Raw genomic sequence first — 24,383 nt, forward strand, 5'->3', positions numbered from 1 at the left:
GTCGCTTTAAACTGTGTTATAACAAAAAGTCAGGAGATGAACCCATTTCCAAACCAGTCCATCTGGTTCAACTCTTCATCACTAGGGGGATCCATACACATATTTATATGTTGTATTCATCTTTATTTAGTCATCATGTTATTAAATGAACAATGATTTAAAACAGAGAAAATTAACAAGTGGACTTATCACCGTATAAAGTTGTCAAATGTGTAGTTGCCTAGTTACTCATCCATCTCTGTATTAAGCTGCTAGATGCTCCACTTTCTAAATATATTTGTTTTGTGTGTGTTGGTGAGCAGGTAGTACACCAATGTTGATCTGTTTGATGGGCTATGTGATTTGGTACTGTTGCAGCGGTTGCGTTAGCCGTCATTATAAAAGAAAATAGACAAATCTTATGACTGTCTGTCATTTTGTAGGACTGTCTGAGGCCGTCTATCAATTTATAGTAACTCAGAGAGCATTCAGGTGTAAATGAAAGAGCATTGGTAACTTCATATCACTTCCATGGGGAACATTTCAACCACATTTTTAAGAGATTGGCTGTAGTGGTGCTGCTGATTCAGTCTGCAGAGTGGCGCGTGTTCAGATGTCAGAACAAAATTAAAACAGCCATGAGCAGTCATCTGTTTGAGGCAGACAGAAAAACTCATTGTATAAAATTGCATAGTTCATATTCCACTGTGTAGGTACTAAGGCTGCTCTGTTTTAGTGGCCTCCATCGCCACTGCGAGAAACAAATAAATCTGCCCTGTGTGTTGAAATGAAAAGTGATGATATAGTCTCTGTTCCTCTTTATGCGCCTTCATTAATGCATAAACTAAGAAATCTGTATATTCACCATTTAACAATTTGGCACTTTTATGCTGTCTTATTATCATAAGAAAATGATGGCTAACAATAGATGATGATGTCAGTAGGGGCTTGGACAGGGAGCTGTAGGGTCGCTGGTTCAAGTCCCCGACCAGACCTAAATGTGGAGTGTGGACTGTTATTTGGAGAGGTCCCAGTTCACCTCCTGGACCATGCCTTGGTGCCCTTGAGCAAGGCACCGGACATCCCTCTTCCCCCCTCACTCCCCATTGCTCCCCGGGCGCTGTACAATAGCTGCCCACTGCTCCTGGTACTAGGATGGGTTAAAAGCAGAGGCCACATGTCACTGTGTGTGCTGTGTGCTCTGCATGTGTGACCATTAAAGAGGGTTTCATCCCTCCAATTATATTTCTATTCTATTCTATGACTGACATGTTTTAATGAAAATGTAACCGTGGCCTTCGCTTGGCAATATAAACAGAAAACCTCCATCACCATGGATACTGATGGATGCCCAGTTGTTGTTTAACATTATGTACTGACTCTATGTAAAGGTAAAACATGACGAAAACATGGGATGTATGATCTGTTCCACTCCACACTGACTGGCTTGAGGCCAAAATAATACTGGCCAGATGAGACTGAACTGGTGTGTGTTCACTTCAGGTGCAGATTCAAAGAAAATGGAGGATATTTAGGATGAACAGTCAAACCTCAATATTGTGACGAATTGGATTCATTGAGACTCTTCCTTTACATTTGCCACATGATGCCACTTTGCTGAGGCGGCAGCTCTATGGAAACAGCAACACTGAGTTCAATTCAGCTGAACGTTGGAAAACAGTCATAATTGCAGAAGAGCTCTTTTCTCTTCTGTTGGTAACTGAAAAGCCTTTGTGATGCTGAATGGTGCAGTTTTTTTTAAATTCTTCTGTGGCTCTACCATTTGTTTGTATTCATAGTTTCCCAGTGTATTTTCTGTTGAATCACAGATGCAGTGGGGGACGAGCAGCAAGAAAACTGAAACCGTGGGACAGCCACATGCCTATGGGATCTACATCTGACAGTTAAGCTGGGCTAACATATTGCTGTCATGTTGCGCTGTGGAACCGCAGTGAAGCTGTCAGCTCGCTCAAACCTTAAAAAGTACCAGCCGTGCACGCCTGGACATTCAGGCCGTCTCAAAAGCTCTGACTAAAGAAGCAATCGCAGAGCGCTTTCCTATAACAGTTGGAGATGAGGCTGTTTTTTAATAAATCACACTGCAGATCTTTTCTATGAGTACATGCTGGGATAAACCATTTTCCCCTTTGACATTCAATGTAACATCTAATGTAACAATGTAGTCATCCAATTATTTCACCAGAGAAAACAACCTTCATTTCTTAAATGTCAGATAAACATGGTTCTGCTTTGATAATAAAATATGTGTAAAACAATGCATCATCCTACATCTACTTGGCTAGGAGTTCATTTAATCCAGATGTGGCGGTAACTAGATTAGAAGCAAGACTGCCAGATCTCCAGTGGATGTATCCAATCACGTTATGTATGAAATACACTGCAGGAATACGAATAACTGTGATAGCAGAGATGTGCGGCGGCAGCAGCTGCATAGGCACTCTGTCTTGTAGATGCCTCTTGCAGCAGGGATGTGTGCCAAGAAGGAACTAAGTCCCTTGCAAATCCATTCACTGGAAATGGTTGTCATCCCTCCAATCCATTCAAATTTGATTTGGCAAAAAGTAGTTTGCATGACAGAACCTTGAGTTTCAATTGGGGGGGGGGGGGGGGGGGGTGATGGGGGGGGCAGAATGACGCACATGCCCAGGAGGCCCAATGAGTCGGGAGTAGGATCCCCAGGGCTCCAACATTACACTTGGTTAATACATCTAATTATATATTAATTTTAAACAAGACTAAGATATATGCAAGTAGATTGACTCTAAAGTGTACAGTTGGTCAATGGGGAATGCCTGAAAGAGGCTCCTGGTTTGAAACCCTCAGGTGTGCAGCTTGTATTTAAGTCTCTGTGCAGATATTTGGTTTCTAGCTGTCTATTGGCGTGTCCACCCTGCCTTTCCAGGGTGCATGGACAGTGGGATTGATAAAGAAAAAACCGGTAATTCGCAAAACAAACCATTTGTTTTCATTGCTGGTTATTACATCTAATGTACTTTTTTTGTTATAAATTGGAAACATTGTCTATTTCTCCACAGTTAGAGTTGACGTCTTAGAATTGTTGGTTTTGTCCAACTAAAAGTTTTAAACCCAAATATATATATATATAAATTACAATGATATGAGAAGAGAAAAACAGCAAATTATATTAATAGAAAATCAATAAATGACTTTTCATCAACCATGTCATCATATTTCCTCACTTTAAAGCCGTCACAACATTTCTTTTAATTAAAAATGGATAAAATGACTTCTTGGAAAAGGAATTGCTTTTAGTGACCAAAACCCACGTGGTTCAGCTCTACGGAGCGTTTCAGAAATGTTTGCTCATTGTGGTGCTTCTACAGCTCACAAATTGAGAGGTTAATACCCCTTTCCACTAAATAAACTCTGGTCTGTTCAGGATTATTTGAACCTCGGTGCTTTCCAATGAACCAGCCGGTGCTTTAAACATTGTAATCAAAGGTGCTTTATCAGCAAATGGCATTGCTCAATGCACAACAGCAGATAGAATCGGAGCGATGAGATCCTCTTTAATGCTCACACATGCAGAGCCCACAGCACACACGTGTTCTCTGCATTTAACCCATCCTAGTACCAGGATTACCAGCTGCCCACTAGGAGCAGGGCAGCTATTGTACAGCGGGAGGGGGATGCCCGGTGCCTTGCTCAAGGGCACCACGGCAGGGCAGGAGGTGAACTGGGACCTCTCCAAGTAGCAGTCCACACTCCATATTTTAGGTCTTGTCGGGGACTTGAACCGGCGACCCTACAGTTCACAGTCCAAGCCCCTACTGACTGAGCCACTGCCGGATAACAGTAGGAACAAGATGATAGCATCATTGATTACATGCAAGCTTTTTTTCTGTGATAACCAATATTTGTTTTCATTCCAAGAAACTCATGATTCAATGATAACACTGAGAACATGTAGAATATTACACATCCATCCATTGATGTCATCGTGGCTTGCACGCAAGTCCAGAAAAACCTATTATATTTATTTTACCTGGGAACCATTTATCCTTGTTAAAAAACTATTGAATTTAGGTCGAAATGAAAATTGCACTTCTATTCATCAAAGGGCAAGGAACATGCCTCCAACTGACTGATTATGTTACCAAGTGTCTGCTTGTTGTGCAATTTAGCAACAGTGTTTTGTTTGCCTAAAACTCAGCTAACTCTAAAATATTTGACAGCTTTTCTGTTGTTGTTCTGTACCTTAAACAAGGACAATGGATAATGTCAACTTTATGATTGTGTTACTTGCAACCCCCAAGTACACTGGAAACCGCATCATTTGATTACACAGTAAAAACATACTGTAACACACATCCGCACCTACATAACAGTCACTTGACCATAGATGTGCTGAAGCTATGTTGCCTATATTGCAGTCTTGAGATTTTTCTATTTTCCAAACCAATACCAACTAATAAACACAAACAGCACATTTTCTTATAAAAAAAGGTTCAAAAAGTAAAAGAACATGACCCAACGTTTAAAATAGAAACTTTGATAAGAGCCGACAAGTGGTTGGATGATGCATAATGGCCTCCTTTACTGTGCTTTGCTATGTGTATTTATCCAGCGTGCTTATTAGCACATCAGTGAGACTTCAATGTCCCATGTGGTTTCAGATGTGAATGCAGAAAATAATACAAAGTGTGCTTTAGTTTGCTGTATGCAGTTAAAACATAGTAATTGTGGTGTGCAATGGTTACATACATACCACACTTCTACAGTAAATAAATAACAGTCCCAATAATAAAATATGCAATTTATATTTTATTTATGTTACATGCATTTTAGATTTCCGCAATTGTTTTCATTTTCGTACCTAATTAGCATCGATGATGAGAGCCTTAGATTTAACAGGTCTATCGTCAAGACTGAAGAAGGGTCCTATCTTTACTCATTTTGAAGACATGAGCAGTTTTATATTGGGCTTCATATGTTATTGTAGTGTTATTGCTGTGCTCAATCATTTGTTATTTAATGGTCGGCCCTGTCTTTGATCGCTCTGATTTATTCTTCAGAGTAAATTAAATAACCTCGGTTGAGAGTATGAAGTTTATATTATATTATCAAAACATAAACTATAAGGATCCATTTGCAGCATCTAGTGTTTGAGGATTAAGGTTTATATGCTTATCATATAGCTCCTCCACTGCACTAATAAAAGACTCATGTTTCATATTTTTTCAATAAATGATAGGTAAAATATCATTAGGACTACTTATAGACATAGAAGCACCTTTTTGACTGTAGACCTGACGACACTTGTATGCGACATGAAGGATGTGAGAGGATGCATTACATGAATTTATGATCATAATTATCCATTTAATCTTTGTCAGGTTAGACATATTTCTGTGCCTCAACGCTTTCAAGGACAATTCAACATCACAACTTTGCCCATAGGGGCTCTTGATATAGTGATTTACAGTCATACTTACATTTAACACCAGCTAATTTAACCCAGACTTTAATGTAGCTGCATCTAAAAACTGAAATAAGTCATGGTAATGATTGCTGTTAATAAAACGTTTTCTTTGCTGCATTTAAATAAGAAAGAAATAAAAAACTCTTTGCGAGATTAATAGTATATGTCATGTTGAGGTTTGGTTGTAAGAGAACATTCAATGAGAGTTATTTGTGCAATTATTTTACTTTTGTTGTGTATTCTACTTTCTTTTTTTTATGTACAAAAGTGAGCTTGCCAATAGTTCACTTTGTTTAATCTAGAGGAAAGGGCATGTGTCATTAAACCCAAAATAGTTTTTTGGGGAGTCATAAATGTTCGCAGTGATTTTCATGGCAATCTAGAATAATAGGTTTTGAGAAATCATGCATGCAGAGTGTAAAGCACACTGTGATATTTTAACTGGCAATCCAACCAATTGTGAAATAGATAATGGAATCTTTAAACGTTATGCTTTTGTTATATACAATGTATGGATTACTCTAGCATATGAAATGCTGTAAAGCAACAATCATTGGGATATTGTATCGGCTTAAAGGGGCCCTATTCTGTTTTTGGGGTCTTCTCTTTCCTGTAGTGTGTTATAGGGTTTTTTTGCATCTAAATGGTCTGCAAAGGCTGAAATCCCAAAGTCGCCTCTAGAGGGAGTTTCTCTCCAACACCCCCCACCCCTGCCTAAACATAGTGACATCACAATAAAACACATTGTACGTGATAGGCTAAGGAGCGGGACATCATCTTTTTGAACATTAACGCATGTAAACATGTCAGAGAAGAGGCATAAAATACAAATAGCCACATTTTTCTAAGGGTTTTAATGCCTATTATATTATCAAGTGTACAGTGCAACTGAATGTGATATACCCGTCTATAACGTAGCATAAAAGGGTGGCCTTTAAAATGTCATACTATACTGTATACTCTGAGGGCAAGAATAAATATCCATTAACTCTGATGTTGATCAATGAGAAACACCTACATATTCATGAATTCTTTATTAACGTTGACTGCATTCATACAGTAGCATTTCATTTTTTGACTTAAGCGGTCTTTGAGGAGATGCCCGCATGTTTGACTTCACACATGCGGAGTTCATTATAACTTTGGCTTTGAGAACGCAGCTTTGACTCAGAGGCCTTACCCACCCCCCCCAGGGCTCTGAACAGATCCTCAAACGAATGGATTGGGCAGAAAAACATCATCAATACAAATTCTGAATTAATGTTACCTTTTATGTGTGCAAATGTATGTGTACATATATTTGCCTTTTATTTTAATCACACGCATGATTGCTCTACTTTATTTAAGATTAAACCTGAAGACAGTGAGCATACTGGAGAGGTAAGGAGAGAGAGGATTTGTGGCACAAATTATGAGCCAGACTTATCATTGATTGATAATAATTCCTCTAAATCCTAATTTCCAAGTGAAAACCAGGCCCTGGACAACCTACAGTCATGAATTATGTTGAGACTGCAGACTTCAGAACAGGCAATGCATTTCATTCAGGATCTAAGACTGCAAAGAAACGACACTAACTAATGATGCCGATAGAAGTCGAAGCAGGCACTGCTCTCTAGAAGCACATTATAGATGAGTACTGCATGATCATAAATTGTTGATGTTAGGTTATTTCTCACACATCATCTGTCATTTAATGTACACAAACACATAGACATGACCAATAACACAAGCCCTTGTGTGACACTAGTGCTCAGAAGTTTAAGTTAATTATGACTTTGAGAAGAACAATTAGTCATTGTGGTTTTAACCCCAGAGCAGATCAGTCTGCAGGAATATGCACCATATTGTAATGAGTTTACTGGATTATGCATGTATTGAATTTACTATATTTATTCATTTATTAGCCCTGCTTGTGATTTAGCTCTAGTGGTAGTGATTAGGCTGGTTGGTCAGTACAACAATTGTGTCAAAAGAACATATCTTAACAATTACCAGATGGTTTACAATTACATGTGGCACACTTACTACTGTAGAGTCCACATTTCCACATAAATAAAAACAGAAGACTGTATTAGCTCTTTGTTCTGAACACGAATTGTACATCAAAAAGCATGGACTTATCAACATTCAACTTCAAGAGTCAAATATTCCCCTTTAAAGTGTTCTTCAGGAACTATGATGTGATATTCATGCAGTTTAAAAAAGACCAGCATAGGCACTTCGAGCTGTTTTTGACCGCTGACTTGAAACAGCATATATCGACAGTTTAGACAGTTTAGACTTAGACTCGATTTTTTGTATGGTTTGCAAACAGGGGTTTCTAAAGAAGTGGATTGACGTTTTTTAACATCTCTATCAGCAAAGTAGGAGCAGGCAAGAAAACAAAGTGCGGCCTGGGTGAAAGGATTAAGGGAAGAAGAGGGCCCAGAGCAAAGTGCTGCTGCCGGTCTGATAAGTTTCCTGAGGAGGCCGATACACATTGGAATTTGGCAAACATCAAACCATTACTGCATGCAGAGGGAATAAGCAAAAGTAGACAATTTGTTTTTGTTAAACTGTAACTAAAAACATGCAGTAGCAAAGACCGTGGCTAGAACCCTTCTGTTTGTAAAGCTACAACACACATCAGCTACAGACACTTTATATGGTTGCTGAGCTTCTTTAGCCGGCTATCTAAGTGAGATTATGAGGCATTACACATGATAGAGATGCTAAAGTTTCACCTCCAACCTGAAGCAGCGACAGCTCTTTATCCAGGTCCCTTTTAGAATCAGATCACTGACAACCTCTGGAGGACCCTATTGAAACTAAATTAATTAACATTAATAACATGATTATATATTTGGCCAATTCATTGCATTTTAAGGGCATAAAGCTGCATTCAAATTTAATTTAAACTTGGCACCAAAAAGACATGGTGAAAGTTTAAATGATGGGTTTTGCATGGGCGTGGTACAAAAGCAGATTGGCGAATTTCAAATGATTCATCATTTGATTGGCCCATTGTAACAAGGCATTTGATTGGAGGATTGAATGTTTGTATTTGATTAGATCAAGCCATTTGTTTAGTACATTGTAACAAGTAATTTGATTGGCCCATTGACAATATATTACACAATCCAATGGGTTTATCAAATCAAATTCAAATCGGGTGATAACAGATCGTGAAGAAGTGACTCTTTAATTCTTTAAAGGTTTTTCAAAAATAAGTAATGGTTTCTGCTGTTGATTTCACTTATAGTATTCTGTTTTTTGTTTGATGTATATATGTCACACTGTAGGACTGCGGGAAACGATATTTCGATATTTCTGGATGTACAACATGTAGAATTCTTGACAATAAAGCTGACTTTGACTTTGTTTACCCTTACACTTTTTTAAATATGGCAGCTATTTTAGAAAGTTTTAGAAAGTGTGTAGGCTTGATTGGCGTGTGTTGGTCAATCACACAGATGTGGTTGCTTCCCCCTTACTCACCCATAACAACACGGCTCACAAATGAAAATCCATAATGCTTTGTTGTTTTTTTCAAACTCCTAATTGTGGGAAATGCAATATTGTTTACTTGTACCGTAGTATACAGTGCCCAGTCATAGTGGGAAGACAAATTGGCAAGTGAAAAAGGACTTCATAAATGTTGATATCTCAATGGGCTAAGGTTTTGCTTTCAAATGCACAATTTTACCATGCTGGCTATTCTCGTTCCATATTTTGTCACTGTCTTGTCAAACATGCTAATGAAATTGAAATGGCAAAAAAAAGGCATGTCAGAAAGTAGTGGTAAAAAAAAATGCTAAAGTGATCTTTTAAAAGTTGACCCTGAGATACATTAGTGGCCGATAAGTGTTATTTTTTTGTGTGTGGATATGAGACTGCTGCCCGAGTGGCTGACACACATAGGCTTAGAGTACTTGTGTCTGAGCATCAATAATATAAATTTATATCACCATTTGGCCTGTCACAAGGCTTTTACTGAAGCTAAAAATCATAAACACATTTACTCTTTAATCAATATCATAAAAAATATGGTGCAGCAATGAGTGTTCCTTTTCTCCTGAGACATGGGTGCCAAACACGTTAATACAGCTTGAACATAATTTATGGGTTGAGAGGCGCCACTACACCACTTGAACAGTGCTCAATTGATTGAAAAGGCTGGGGGAAAATAACATGTTCTGCAATGCTTATAATGAGATGCCCTGCGCAGCGACTGATAATGTGTTGCAGAAAAGACTGCTAATGGCTGTATTGTTGTAGACTAAAAGGATCAAAAACAGTGATCTTCTCCATCCTGGCAACATACAGGTTTACCATTTCAATGTGTATGACAAACATGAGTTGGAGTATTTTGAAGCAGTTCAAATGCATACAGGGTGCAAAACATATGAAGAAAAACATTCTACAATCACTACAATCACTACAAATAGGAGTGGCTAATTTCCGTGCCAGAAATAGAAGTTGATACCAATATGGTTTTGGAGGAAGATGATTATTTTGCTTGTGAATTTGCTTTGCTTAATTAGCATATTGTAATTTAAAGAGTTTTTACTGTTTGTTCGATCATACATTTTGGACAATGCCAGAGTTACTTGCACTGGTCTGGAACTATTGTGTGATATTTATGCAGTTTGTCAGGTCCCATCTTCTGGGGTTCAAAGTAGACTGGGGTATAGTCTACATAGTTTATCCTTGTTACTGTTATTGCATTTATTGTTACCTATACATTCTGTGTATCCTTGTGGCTAACAAACACTGACAATCCAAGATATAACATGTGCAAAGCTTTTTTTTTATTAAACTATAATACATCCACTCAAGTATTGTACCATTTCTGACCACTATCAATAATGGGCTAACCTTCAGCTAAAACACACAAAGCATGTAAAAAAAGGGGCCAGCTGTGGCTCAATCTCCTACAGAGGTTACGGTACTTGGACGTAGCCGCCATTACTCTGCAGCTTTTACATGTGCAAATTAGAGAGCAACCTTGCCTATTTGTTGTGGCTCGGTATGTGGGGGTGGGGGCTCTCAGAGACTAACAAGGCCAAGTTGCAGAGGGTCATTAGCCTGGAGCATAGCTTTGTGGGGAGCCGTGGTCAGCCCTGCAGCATCTCTATGAGCAGAGGATGGTGGGAAACTCAAGGTAAATCACTATGGACTCATAACCTCAGCACCTGCTTACAGACCCTGCCCTCTGGCTGTATGATATGCTGCCCCTTTATCAAAACAAACAGGGGCAGGGGCAGCTTCAACCTCTCTGCTATTGGCTACTTAACAATGACACATTGTGCTAACATGACCCATGCAGGCACACACATAGTATATTGGCATAATTATAAGAAGGCATGGAGCTTAATGTATTTCCCTTAAGGACTTACCTATACATTTAAATCTGATATTTGCAAGCAATCGAGATATTGAGATAAATATAATATACATTAGGGACTTTATGTTATAATTAATTTCTGTATTTCTTTTAGACCCCAATCATGTCAGGTCAATTCGACAGGAACAATACAAAAATGTGAACATAAACAAGGGTTAAACTACACAATAATGTGATTTAGCTACACTTCAACATAATATAATTATCTCAAATTGGGCATTTTCAGCATTACAAGTGTATTTTCCTTGACACATGCTGCTGATAAACCATCTGTACTTTTGGTTAAGTAGGATTATTCTTTGTCTTGTTTGGCTGCACATCGCATATTGATGAACTTTGCTAGCTGATGGGTAGTACATATTAATATAAATGCATAATGCCATGAATATTGGAATGCACACAGTTGGTCAAGCTCTGCGAGGGCTGAATCATTTAGGAGAGGTTTTAACATTGCTTAAACACAATCATTTGTTACAGTTGATTCCTCAGACAAAAACAGCAATTAAAGAACAACTAAAATATCACTTTTATTTGTTCAAGGAGGAGGATTTTGAAATGTGAGCTTGTCATGTTAATTTTACAGGCTGGTGTTATTTCTTTCACAAAAGGTTTAACAAGAATTCCTCATTAACCAGAACATGGAGAATCTGGGCAGTGTGAGCGCAGCGGAAAATAATATTTTTTTGTTTTTGCTATATTTCTTTTTTTTCTATTCAAATAAGCCTGCAGCATATTTCACAGCACAGTGTTTTGAAGGAGTGCAGTGGTGGGAGCAATGGATGGTGTCAGCAGAGGGAGCTTGTTAGCAGAACAACATCTCTGGCTTTCATGAGAAAACCGTATGCAGACTGGGGGCAGGCTGTGTTCGGATCTACAGGCATCGTGAGGTCCTGCAACAAATGCACTCGCCTGATGAGCCCACCATGTCCATGGAAACGGCAAGAGCCCTGTTACACAACAGTGCTATTTTTACTGAAGTGATTAACCAGATCACAAAAAAATGTTGTGCGTGTACATTTTTTATGACATATGAAAAACTGTACTTTATTTGCTTGAAACTAAAATGTGGATTCATAAACTAAGATTGCATTTGTTTTGCATTGCATTTAAAATAAGAGCATGAAAAAAATAAATCAAAATGGAAAGTTGGTTTACATTTTATTTATTCAGATTGTTTAAAGCTTGAAAACATTTTTCGGGAAAGCAGTAAGTCTGGACTGCGACCCGGATTCAATATGCAGAAGATGGAAGGATGGATTTTTTTAAAAGGTAAAGGAAAAATAATTTAGGCTCACAATCTACATCCCTTCAGTTTTTATAGATTAAAGCAAAGGCATTTAATCACCATCATAGATCAATTGAGATGCATAATACTGTATATTATGGCCTGACATGCACCAGGACCATGATTGCAGTGCAGACAAACTTGAATAGGAAATCATTTGAACCTGAAGACCTTTATTTGCCCGCTGCTCATTCAAGAGTTGTCCCATAGTGCTTTTCAGCGTACCTCCGGGTGCTTCTGGATCACAGGCATTCAATCTCCTTCACTCCTGGATCTGCCATTACCATCACATCTGAAGCAGGCTGGCGTGAAAGGCAAATGATTACAATAAACTCTCCTGATTGAACTTCACTGACCTTTCTTCAACAAATGTCTCTTTAAAAAGCGCCAGTGAATGTCAAATTATTCCCATTCTTCTGTCGGGAGGGCAGAAGGGTCCAGTCCACACTGCTTCATCTGGACGGCGATGTCGAACAGGTAGTCGTAGCATTCACACCTGCAAAATAGAGCAGTATTGTTAGAGTTGGAAGATAAAAATACAGTGTAAAGAATTTAAATCAGTTTTTTCTTTGTTACACTTGCCCTCGAAACAAATACTATATATTCTAAGTCATAAACCAGGCCAAAGAACTTAATCGTGCTGGGAGGGAAATGCTCACATGGTCTTGGCTTTTTCCCACGACTCGCCCCAGACATAAACGCCGTGTCGACGGACGAGGACAGCACATGAGTCGGGGTATTCCTCCATTGCCCTGGCCATCCGGTCCTTTAAGTCTTTTTCCTCCGGTGTATTTTCAACAATAGGCACAACCAGGCTGTCATCATATCTGTGTATATGCAGGGTACAAAATGACAAATTACACCCAGGCTGATAACTTTCTCAGGCCATAACTTTACATCACAGTACTGTCAGATAGAGGCTGCCTGTTCTCATAGACTGACACCGCTGTCTGTCGTACAGCCACTCTTATTTGGGGGCAATCAAATCAAAGTGATACAATAAATCCCACTCTGTACTGAAACTGGTTTATCAATCAATCCATTTTATTAGTCACATTAATCGTTCGAGGTACAACTCCAATAAAAAGCAATCCTGTCAGCTCCTTTAATGTGTGTATCATATGCCACACCTCCTCCTTTTTCCTGCCAGAGTCGTTTGCTCTGTCTGATCAGGACACAGAAAAAGAGTCATCTAGCCAAGTTTTCCAAAAAACAAAGTTTCTGTTCCGTTGGAGATCGCTTTGGGCGTGGTGGCTGTACAGCAAATAACCCAACTTGCAGCTGGTGTCAAATTCCACGGTGCCACCTTCAATGATCTTGCTTGTTGAATTAGTTGGAATCGGGACTGCTGCGTATCTTCGCCACCTTTGATTACTCAGATGTTTACATTTGGACCCTTTTCACGGTATAATTATTAGCCTGTGATGGCGGTAAAGGCACAGGTGTTTCTACGCAACATTAATTTGTCTTTGGCTCTTTTTCTGCTGTAACAACGTGCATTTCCCATTTGTGGGACAAATAAAGGTATTCTGATAGATATTAACTAAATTAACATTGGATCCATTCCATGAACTGTCAGTGAGTGACAATGGCTCACTCAAATGGAATGCAAACACCATTAATGGGTCAATGCCATCTCTGCTTTGGTGAGTCAAACATTTCTGCCGTTGAAAACCGCTGCCAATCACGTAGCAGAGATGCACGAATTGTAGTCATGTGTGACCATAGTTTCAACCACAAACAGTTTTTTTAAATAGACGAAAGGTATCATCAAACGCAAAAGGAAAGTCATCAAACACTATCTTCTTTGTTGCAGTGTGCTCAGGCTGCAGGCAGTCGACTTATCAACGAGATCATCAGGAAGTTTGGCTCTTTCCTGAGAAGGAAGCTTCATTATTTGGAAGTGGTGTCAGAGAGGAGGAGGAGTCTCCAGAAGCTCAGCTCTGTTTTTTCAAAAGTACCTCTTTACAGTTTCTCCGTGGATGAAATCTCATCAAAGTTTCTGACAACATGGTACTTAACGTGCAATAGCATTGACCAGAGTTATTGAACATATTGAATTACCATCTACATTTACCAATTCTAAGATTTAGTCTGTATATACGTAGCTTTATATATGCTTGCATTAACCTTACTGACATTGTGCATCCTACCAATATTTCATGTATTTTTACACTCCTTATCGTTGACTGTTTTGACAAGCTATGATTTCTACTGCCAAGATACCTTCACAAGGAGGACTTAACAAACACACTTGACTGAGAAATGAGGATGCTTCGAAACTTTTTGGACTACACTAATCCTTCTGCTTGATTACATACCGATAGTTGGTGCCTGAGGTGCCCTTACGAATCCCCTTGATCATCTCCTGGTGTGTTATCCTGAACTCTTTGCCGGGATACAGCAGTGTTGCCATGACAGCAGCCTTGGAGTGGGTGTGTATTACTGCCTGTGCCCCTGTATTTTAGCAAAGGAAAAGCAGATTTTTGAATTCTGAGTGTTGCCTACTGGTAAGGTCTTTCTAAAATATCAATTTGTACACAGAAAGACCACCCACAGAGATGATCACACATCCATGTGCACTACGCTTTGAGATTTGCTTTTTGGGTTTTAATTGTTTTTCTAGTTTTGGAGGTTTATTATCGGCTAAGGAGGATAACTGCACTTTGACCTGGTGTTCCAGTTTAGAGGGGGAGAGGTTTTCCATTAAAATGTTGGCCTGTAACAATGCCTTTATTAAACAACTGTATTATATGAGTAGAACCTTGTCTGCTTTTAAAATATTATTTCCTGGCATTGTATCCAAACCAATATTTCTACATATCAGATTCTATACTTTACCATTACATCCTTTGATCCTTAGTTAAAGGAGAGGTGTCATGGCCATTTCCACTGATCATAATTCCATTGTTGAGGTATACTAGAATAGATTTATACTTTGCATTTTTCCAAACTCACATTGGTTTCTCATACAGCATCTCTGTAAACTACTTGTATTCACTGAATTTCACTCTCTGCCTTTAACGGCTCGTTGTAGCTCCAATAGCTCCAGCCCCCACCCTCCCTGTGAGCACAGTGTGCTCTGATTGGTCGGGACGTTGTGAATCGCGCTGAGCTCCGTGGAGGTGTTGTTTCCTTGTTTAGGATACATAGCGAAACACAGCCAAACTCATCCTGAGCACACACAAAGTCACAGCTGAAGTAAAAACAATAAGTGTGGCTTGATATTGAGTAAGAAAAAGGTTGATAAACGCTGTGAGAATGGGTCTGCAGAGAGAATTTCGCCGCGATCCCAACTGTCTGTTATCAGCCTGCAGCCAGGGAGGAGAAATCAGCAGAGAGTGTGTGTGTGTGAGGAAGTCCGTGGATTGGTCAATTTGGACCAATCAGCGGGGGCTTAACGTAACGGCTTCGCGGACGTAACGTAACGGTTCCACGGATTGGTCCATTTTGTTCCGGGTACGGCATGACATCATGCCGTACCCGGAAGAATCAAATGGACAATGACGTATCTCCAGCGAGGCGTTTTGGGGAGGTATTTTCTGTGTTAGAGTTTTACTCGCTATAGGGTGTACTTTTAGGGTTTTGACTCTGCACACCGTTTACATGCATAAAAACCTTCATAATACACAAGGGGACGGGTAATAACCGGAAAAGCATGACACCTCTCCTTTAAGAAAAAAGAAGATCAGAAGGGAAATGTCTGTCTATTATGGATTTTAAAATGTTTGTTTTCATAGCTATTTGTTACAGGTTTTTTATGACAAAATACTGTACTGGTTTGAATAGAACATAATCACAACATTCAGGAACATCCAGTTATTATTCAATTAAGCGTAATGAGTATCATTAACTCCATTAAAAATCAAAGTTGTTATTCAGGTTACTAATTCATTAGATCACAGTCTGTTACAGTGGTATGTATGGTATGAAGGTATTATTGACTCACCTCTCATTATGTAAGCATTCATAAAAAGCGGTGTGCACTGGCTCTTCCTTAAATTCTTCCAGGCAGGTGGACAGCTGATGTCCCTCTCTTCCATGTCACACACAAACATGTCTTCTGGCTAAGTGACAGAAAGAAAAAAGTATTTTACACAAACATCAGTATCTGAATCAATCTTATTATTTATATTTGTACTTAGCAAGACATTATTTCACACTGAGGTTATACCTGTATTCTCTCTTTCTGGACGCCTGATGGTGCAACGTAGATCTGCTCTCTGTGGGTTATACAACAAACATTACAGTTTATATAAATAGCAAGCTGAAGGCCAGGAGAATAAAGTAGATATTGAAATTGCTTTAGTTTGTCATAACATAATGGACCACCATGGCCTTGTGCTGCACACAAATAACTGAACTGTTTGTGTTTAGGAGAATGTTATGGTGACAAGGTTCAGCTCCAATGTCAATAATGTTTCAGTGACTATCTGATTAGTCATCCCTTATTACAAAATTAGTCATTGTCAGAGAATGTGTCGCTATACAGATTGGATCATAAAACATGAGAAGATCTTTTTAAGAAAATCTACTGAGCATCAGCTCAAAATGTTTCATGGTTCTATTTTTGCAAAAATATTGATAGCCTATGTTTCCCCGTAGAAAGAAGAAGAGAAGCTATGTACTTTTCTTCAGTGAGCAACATACAGCAGATAAAGGAGAAGCGTATTGATTTTCTTTGAGAGGCCGCATCAGGCTCTGAATCATTTCTGAGTCTAACAGGAACACAAAAAGACCTTTCAAAACTTAGAATTTAGACATGCACTGAGAAAATAAAAATACTCATTAGAATATTTGTTTAAAATCTTGAAAAGGATTAATAAGTAGTCAAATATGACGGAAAGTTCTCTCGTGAATCTTTTTAGAGTTACAATATTTTCCGGTCAAAGTGAAATACCAGGGCAGATGAGCAGCAGTCACTAAATCTAATTTGTTTTCATATGGAGTTTGTCAAATTCCACATGTCAAACAACTATGAGCTGACGGGTTGCGCTTTATGTGGAGCTGCCATCCAAAACAACACAGTTCAAAGATGTTTGTAATAACCTGTCAAAGCCATCCGTTTGAATTCTGTTCCATGATGGCAAAACCGTGTACTTTACACCGAATTTGTACACATTGTCAAAACAGATGCAACAGACCTTACATCAGCCGCGCTGCACCTTTATGAACATTTAAATGTACAAAAAAACATCTACTAAAACAAATTCAGTTTTTGGCATGATTGTCAAAATATGCAAACAGGTTCAAGGAAGGTGTGTGATCTTCTGATCCTATACAATGTTCTGCAAGAAATTGAACCAGAAACCAACCCTCGTCTCAGGCTGATGCCGCCGCCCGTCCCCGTCACCCATCCCAGCTGGTAGAAGAGTCGGCACAACTCCGGGATGAGAAGACGAGGATGCTCCTTCTCCTGGAACAGACGCAACGCTGTCAACTAGGTATATCCTGCTCGAGTTTAACAACTTTAACATGATCAGAGTGAATAAAAGTCAATAAACTTGAAATGCACACGGTTGAATGTAAAAGCAGAGTGTTTCTGATACTGATGTTAGCGCTCTATTAGTAAAAATATCAAAACAAACAATACAGTCAATCGATCCAACTAGAAAGTATTGCCTTTACAGCCAGAGTCAGATCATTTGTCTATGCCATAGAGCTCCATTGTCCGAAAAATATAAAAACATCAATAGCCCCACCATTGAAGTCGGTGGCATGTTCCTTAAATACCACGAGCACACACAGTAGAAGTTTTGACTCACCCCACATGCTTGAACACACTATTGTCCCTTCAGATGTGCAGGACAGTTTACACAGCCCTAAACTGAAAGTCGCGGGCCAAAATGACACACTTTGTTTGCAAAATGCTCTAACACTCAAATTATTAAACTAGATTGTGATGTGCCAACAAAGGCAAAGAAGCGCATCACAGCATGAACTGATTCTTCTCTCCTAGATTACTTGACATAGATAACAAAACCCGCTGCACTCTGCACTTGATGAGATTGCCTGCTGAAAGGGTTCTTCTTTCATTTAGCTGTATTCATGTGTGCAGGTCTAGATTCGACAAATTGGGCATCCATTAAGGCACAGCTTAAATGCTGTGCCTTAATGGATGTAGAAGGACTGATTGCTGATTTGGGAGTTGTCATGGAGTTTCACACAGGTAGGTTAAAGACGCTACATCAGCTTACATTATGCAAGACAATTGTATCTGGAGTGAATAGATTTGATTCCTTTTGTTCACAGATAATCCTACAGAGAGTTAGGTTTTCCTAAAAGGTTCGTTAATTGTTTGGAAAAATTGTATGAAAAATATGTGAAAAAGGGTAAACACATTAGCATGAGTACTTCAGCTGTGCTCAGAAAGTGATAATGAAGATGAGTGGATCACAGTCTCAGTAAATAAGCATGTTTTAGCAATCAAGAAAAACGGTAATCCACAGCTTAAAATGGTCACTAACTAACACCACTTACTAACAGGCTTGAAACTATGTGCCTTAAACAAGGAATGGAAGTCAGACAAATATTGAGGGACAGACTAACGCATTGCTGGTTTCTGCTGGGAAATAAAACAAATATAAAACACATGCAGCCATAATTTAAATGTGTTAATGCACTGTGTTTTTGAGACTTTCTCCTCAGATTCTTGTGAATTTCTACAACTGCACCAACTGAGAGTGTCTTCCGCGGCTGCATCAGGGTAAAGTATGGCACCTGCTCTGTCTGGGAGGCGCTACAGGACTCTCCTTCCCCTCAGCTGCCACCTTGCTGAACTCTGAATCAATCAAGGTAATAGTAACCCCCCCCCCCTCCTTCCCTAGCCCCAGATAACCCCCCTCACAGCTCCCGCCAGTGCCTGCACATTGGCACTACGACTGGCTCTGGCTGCTACAGCATGCTTTTTACTGCTGCACTACTGTACATACACCTGCCTGTTGTCTATATGCATTTACAAACCTATTCGCATACTTATATAGCTATATCTACATTGTACTATATATTGTGTCATGTCATACTTTTGATATTATGCTTTTGTCCAGCTCTTTTGTATATAAGTATGTTTTGCCTACCTACTTCTTAGCATATAACTCAGTTTTTAATGCCCATACTATTAATACTGGATAGATTGTAGCGTATTAATAGCCATTACCTAAATAGCTATTCTACATTTTATACCTATTTATTTTCTTACCGTTTACACAGTTTATTACTTTGCCTTTATTCTCAGTTATTTGCATTTCTGAATAGATGCTTAACTGTCTTTCGTTGTCTCAGAATGTGTAGATAACGTAACGTACGTGATTACTGCTACTGGGAACTGAGTTAAAATGTCTAACTGTGGCAGACTTATGTAATTTAAGTTCATTTGTGTTACATAACATTGTGTGATGTGTTGATGTGTTGTGCTTACCTGTTTCTCAGCTGGCTGTTGACCTGCATCTTGGCAACTGTTGCTGGTGCCACACAAAGACGACATCTCCTGTGAGAAAACATTGACAACATGATTCATTCATGGGGGAAATCGGATGCAGATGAGATAATAGAGGCAAGAACAAAAGAGAAATTATTTACGGCTCTCACTAAATTCTTCTCATTCCTTTACCTCCTACACGTCAGTTGAGGACAAGCCACAGATTATTTTGATGGGAGTAAAGATAGGCAGGCTCAAAAACCTCAGATGCCACTATTGATTTGAATTTCTATTAAAATGCAAGAGTACTCAAAGGAAAAACCTTTAAGCTATGGCTTTTTTCCAATAAGTTAAAAGCAAATGGGGACTTGACTGTGGATTTGATAGTAACATTTACAAAGAAAAGGCTAATGATGTATGGTGTGGGTGACTAATAAAGCATACAGGATTAAAAATGCCTTAATACAAACAAAAATAAACAAATGAAGTGAATACGTTTTTCTGTAGTATTCAGTTTTTATGTAAGCATTAACTCAGTTATGATTAAATTAATAAAAACTATTATTTAGTTACGAGTCTTTCATTTTGTGTTTTGTTTTTCATTGTGAAATTAAACTTTTAAATCAAAAACGCATATTGCCTTTTAGCATTTCGCCCTGCCGACATTAAATGCAAAGAACTCTTATCAGTTTTCATAAGGACATGTAAGGTACTTATTCCTTTTATTTTTAGACACATTGTTGATGCCAAAATGAAAAAACACTCAACTCATTGATGCTTCTGTCAAAGGGTAAAAAAGGGTTACTTTTCTTTTTCTTACAATGCTTCTGCAATAAAGTATAAAGTTGGCGGTGTGCGAGTCGGGTATAGTTTGTTACTTAACACAGTTTCTCTTTTTGGGTGTGGCAGATTTGATTCGATTTTTGGTTGTTTCACGAACCGATTGAGCTGCAGACTGCCGTACAAACAAACACCTTAAGGGACCCTCGCGGCTCAGTAACTGCTGACAGCTATTTAATGACAGTTAGAATCTGTTGGCCCACAGTAAACACTGACTTGTTTGATGTTGAAGGGAAAGCTATTGTAATTGTTATTAGATGTCTGGAAGCTAGTAATAATACAAATAATGAGCTTTATATTAGGGCTGTGCAATTAATCGTATTTGAATCGCAATTACGATTTTGGACTGCTACAATTACGAAAACAACATAATCGAAATAAATGATTATTTTGCTTTGCTAAGTTGTGACAGTGCACTGCAACATATTTGATCTAATTTATTTTTATTTATCATATTTATATATGTTTAGTAGCTTGTTGAAGTGCGCTCCAAAATATTTGTTGATCTTGTTTATTGGTATTTATTATTTTGATATTATTTTTTTTAATTTAAATATAAATGTATCATTTATTTTTGTATTGGTTTTTCAGTTGAATTATACGCTCAGGGTGATCAATTTGGATACTGTTCAAATTATTATTTGTATTTGTTTTAAAGTTCAATGAATGGATGTTTTCAAAGTCAATGAATGATCGTATTTAATAATCGTGATATCAATTATTGACCAAAATAATCGTGATATCAATTATTGCCATAATCGAGCAGCCCTACTTTATATGTATAAGTGTAGTGCTTCAAAGTAGACAGTTGAAATCTCTTAAAATACTCACATAAAATGTATATCACATATAATACAGTTACCAGTCAAATATATAGAAACAAACTTAAAATAGCATAGAATATTATTTATAAAAAATAAATGGTGATTACAGGTACAACAATGAAATTGTGCATTAAAAGGAGGATAATGCAAATACAACACAAAATCAGGTGACATATATCCTTTTGTCTGAAAGTTATTTATTTATTTGGTATAATGTATTACATGTTGTGCTCTCATCTAAGGTAAGAACATAATGCAAAATATATTTTAAATTAATGATTTCTGTTATGATAGGAATTTGACGTGGAATGGAAAATGTATGTCACAAGTCAAAAGACAAATCATTTATGTTTTTCATTCAATTATTACGCAGGAATTTCATAAATACAAATAAAATGTAACAATATTAAGCATATTTGAATTAATTGTATTTGTTTGTTTTATTCATGAATTTAGAATATTTCATCTGAAAGATTTTGAGTATGTTAAGCATTTGGATTGTCAGTGTTGGGTTGGGACATTTTCTTTTTACTGACACCCTACGGACTGAACTAACAGTTGAGAAAATAATAAGCTGATTACTTGAGATACAATACTATTTGGCAGACAACTCAATTATGCAGCAAAGTTTGCATTTGGTTACATTATATATACAAATATTTGTACAGACTACATTTAGGGAGCACAGCTTTAAACAGTTTGTACTTCTTGTTAATGACAATCATGTGGAAGATGTTTTGTATAATGAAATCCTTTTTCTGCTACAAATTCAACTATAAGTTCACACACCAACTTAGATGAGCAATACTGAGTCATGAGCAGAGTATTCACATTTTGATGCAATTAAAGACTACTATTTTTTTCTCGTTTTCACAAGGTTGTATTGGTGCCGAGTCAGAATAAAAACCCTGCAATTTATATCAGTTTTTAGCTGATTAGATCCAATTTACTAAATGCACTTCAACAAACAGAAAACTTGATACAATTTATCGTTTTAAGAGTTTTTATTTTGGTGTTTGTTTATCTTATCCTTTTACGGACACATTACCTATTTTCTTGTGAAAAAAAAAAGTACTAGGCATCCACAATAACTACACAATCACAACTACTACAGACTGAATTATGCAACTGTGAATTGGAACAACAACACAATGGGTAATTTCATTTTAATAAGGCTTAATGGGCTTATTTTTCAAATTGTGGGTTTAAGAAGAAACTCGCATATCAGATCATATAATCCATTAAATTCCACAAACAGAATAGGTTAATTCCTTTGTAGGTATTATTAAAAAATAATAGGTCACATAGGGCAAACATGCAGGCGTTGACAACCACTGACCATGCTTACTTGTAACATTAGAGTTACACTGGCAGTGTTTCATAAAATCAACTTACACAATTCAATGATGACATAGGCTATAGCATATGTATTTACCTGAAGGGAAACACAAAGCCAGTTTGATGTTTAGATAATTTAGTAACGTTACTTGTGTTACCAAACGTTAGCCTACTCACTAAGTTTGAGAAGTATTTTGCCTACTCAAATAATGTTAAATATGGCTTACCAAAAGGCTGGACAGCACTCCTTAACGTTAATTATGTCTCGTTTTTGTAGCATCAATAGGTTAAGTTGTTACCGCATTTAAGACAATACAGGGTAAATTAATCTGTGTGCGTTGTTGCTTCATTCTAACAGCTGACCAGGCTGCAGCTAGACTAACTTTAATACAGGTTCGTTTAGCTTGCAAACTCATTGTGTTGCGGCACAACTACCATAGTTTGACCTCTAGTCCAAAGAGCAGTTATATGTGCATACAAAACATGACTTCTTACCTTTCTTATCTTGTGAAGACAGTCTGTTGATACAATATGTGATGCCAAAGCAGCTAACGTAGCACACAGCTAGCACCGCGTCATCAATGTGCGACATACACTGACTCGCCACATTTTTCTGTTGTCTCAAACGTTTTGCATCAGCATATTAGGCTAATATTAATGGCAACAAAATAAAGGCAATTTGAATTATTAAATTAATCACGCAGGACTGTCCATGTTAGTTATACTATAGTTATTGTATTATTTGGTAAGCAGCAGACAACTTAAATGTTGTGGTTGAGTTCAGTGGTGAAAGTAACTGTACATTTACTCAAGTAGGCTACTGTACTGTTTTGAGATACTTGGACTTTACTTAGTTACTTTGCATATTTTGGGTAATAATGTGAAACATAATCAACACCTAAATAAGACTTTAGTTACACCTGGAGTAAATTCACAAGCTATCCTGCAGTAGGCTAAGTCATTACAACTACAGTAGCTGCACCACCAGCATTAAACACATTAGTGCATCAATAATTATAATCAAAACATATATTATTCTTAAATAGACCAATTTGCATTATAAATACTTTTACTTTTGGTACTTTAAGTATATTTTGACGGTAATACTTTTGTACTTTTAGTTGATTAAACTTTTGAATGCAGGACTTTTACTTGTAACAGAGTCTATTCCTACAATCTGGTACTTCTACTTTAACTTAAGTACAAGATCTGAGTACTTCTCCCACCTCTGTTTGAGTTGTACATTTTAATAAGAAATCCAATAATAATGCATCCTATATTATTAACCTTTGTATGTAAACATTCAATCTGAAAAGTAACTAGAAGGCCAACAATACCTGATAAATCATAAAACTCTGGGAATTACTATGTTTTTTACTTGAAGTAGGTGGGGTAGGCTACCATAGAGCCTATGTAGGATTAAATGATAGATCATCAAGTAGGTAGGCTACCTTGACTTTTTCTAGTAGCCTACAATACTAGTAGCCTAAATTGTAAACAGGCACTTTCCACCACTAAATTGTTGAATAGCCTATCAGGCCTGCTTTTAAGTGTGTCTATACAGTAACGGACCCGGTGTATTACTTCACTACCTCACAGGTTTATTGTATATTATGGATTTTTCCTCATAATTAAATATGCACTTTGCTACTGTTTGCACCAACTTGTTGAATGCTAAACTGCATTTAATTGAACTGGTTGTGTGCAGTGACAATACATATAATTGAGTCTTTTATCTCTTCTCTTCGTAAAAAATGAGTCACTACACATCAAAGGTTTTTTTTTGGATAGCTTCCATAGCATCCTTAGTGTTTAACATTCAACAAGATATAGCCTGTGTTATATGA

At 37.7% G+C, this 24,383-nt stretch overlaps 1 protein-coding gene across 1 annotated transcript; it reads right to left on the bottom strand.

Moving 5' to 3' along the window:
* Positions 1-11,973: 11,973 nt before the first annotated feature.
* Positions 11,974-23,143, bottom strand: apip (APAF1 interacting protein). Its single transcript, XM_034117136.1, has 8 exons — positions 23,032-23,143; positions 19,535-19,603; positions 17,433-17,533; positions 16,292-16,340; positions 16,067-16,184; positions 14,439-14,574; positions 12,777-12,944; positions 11,974-12,613 (listed from the first exon to the last, which is right to left on the bottom strand). Exons 2-8 carry the CDS (start codon positions 19,598-19,600, stop codon positions 12,520-12,522), a joined length of 732 nt encoding a protein of 243 aa, XP_033973027.1. The 5' UTR covers positions 19,601-19,603; positions 23,032-23,143; the 3' UTR covers positions 11,974-12,519.
* Positions 23,144-24,383: the final 1,240 nt, after the last annotated feature.

This window comes from Trematomus bernacchii, unplaced genomic scaffold (assembly GCF_902827165.1).
Source record: "Trematomus bernacchii unplaced genomic scaffold, fTreBer1.1, whole genome shotgun sequence".
NCBI classification, from domain to species: domain Eukaryota; kingdom Metazoa; phylum Chordata; class Actinopteri; order Perciformes; family Nototheniidae; genus Trematomus; species Trematomus bernacchii.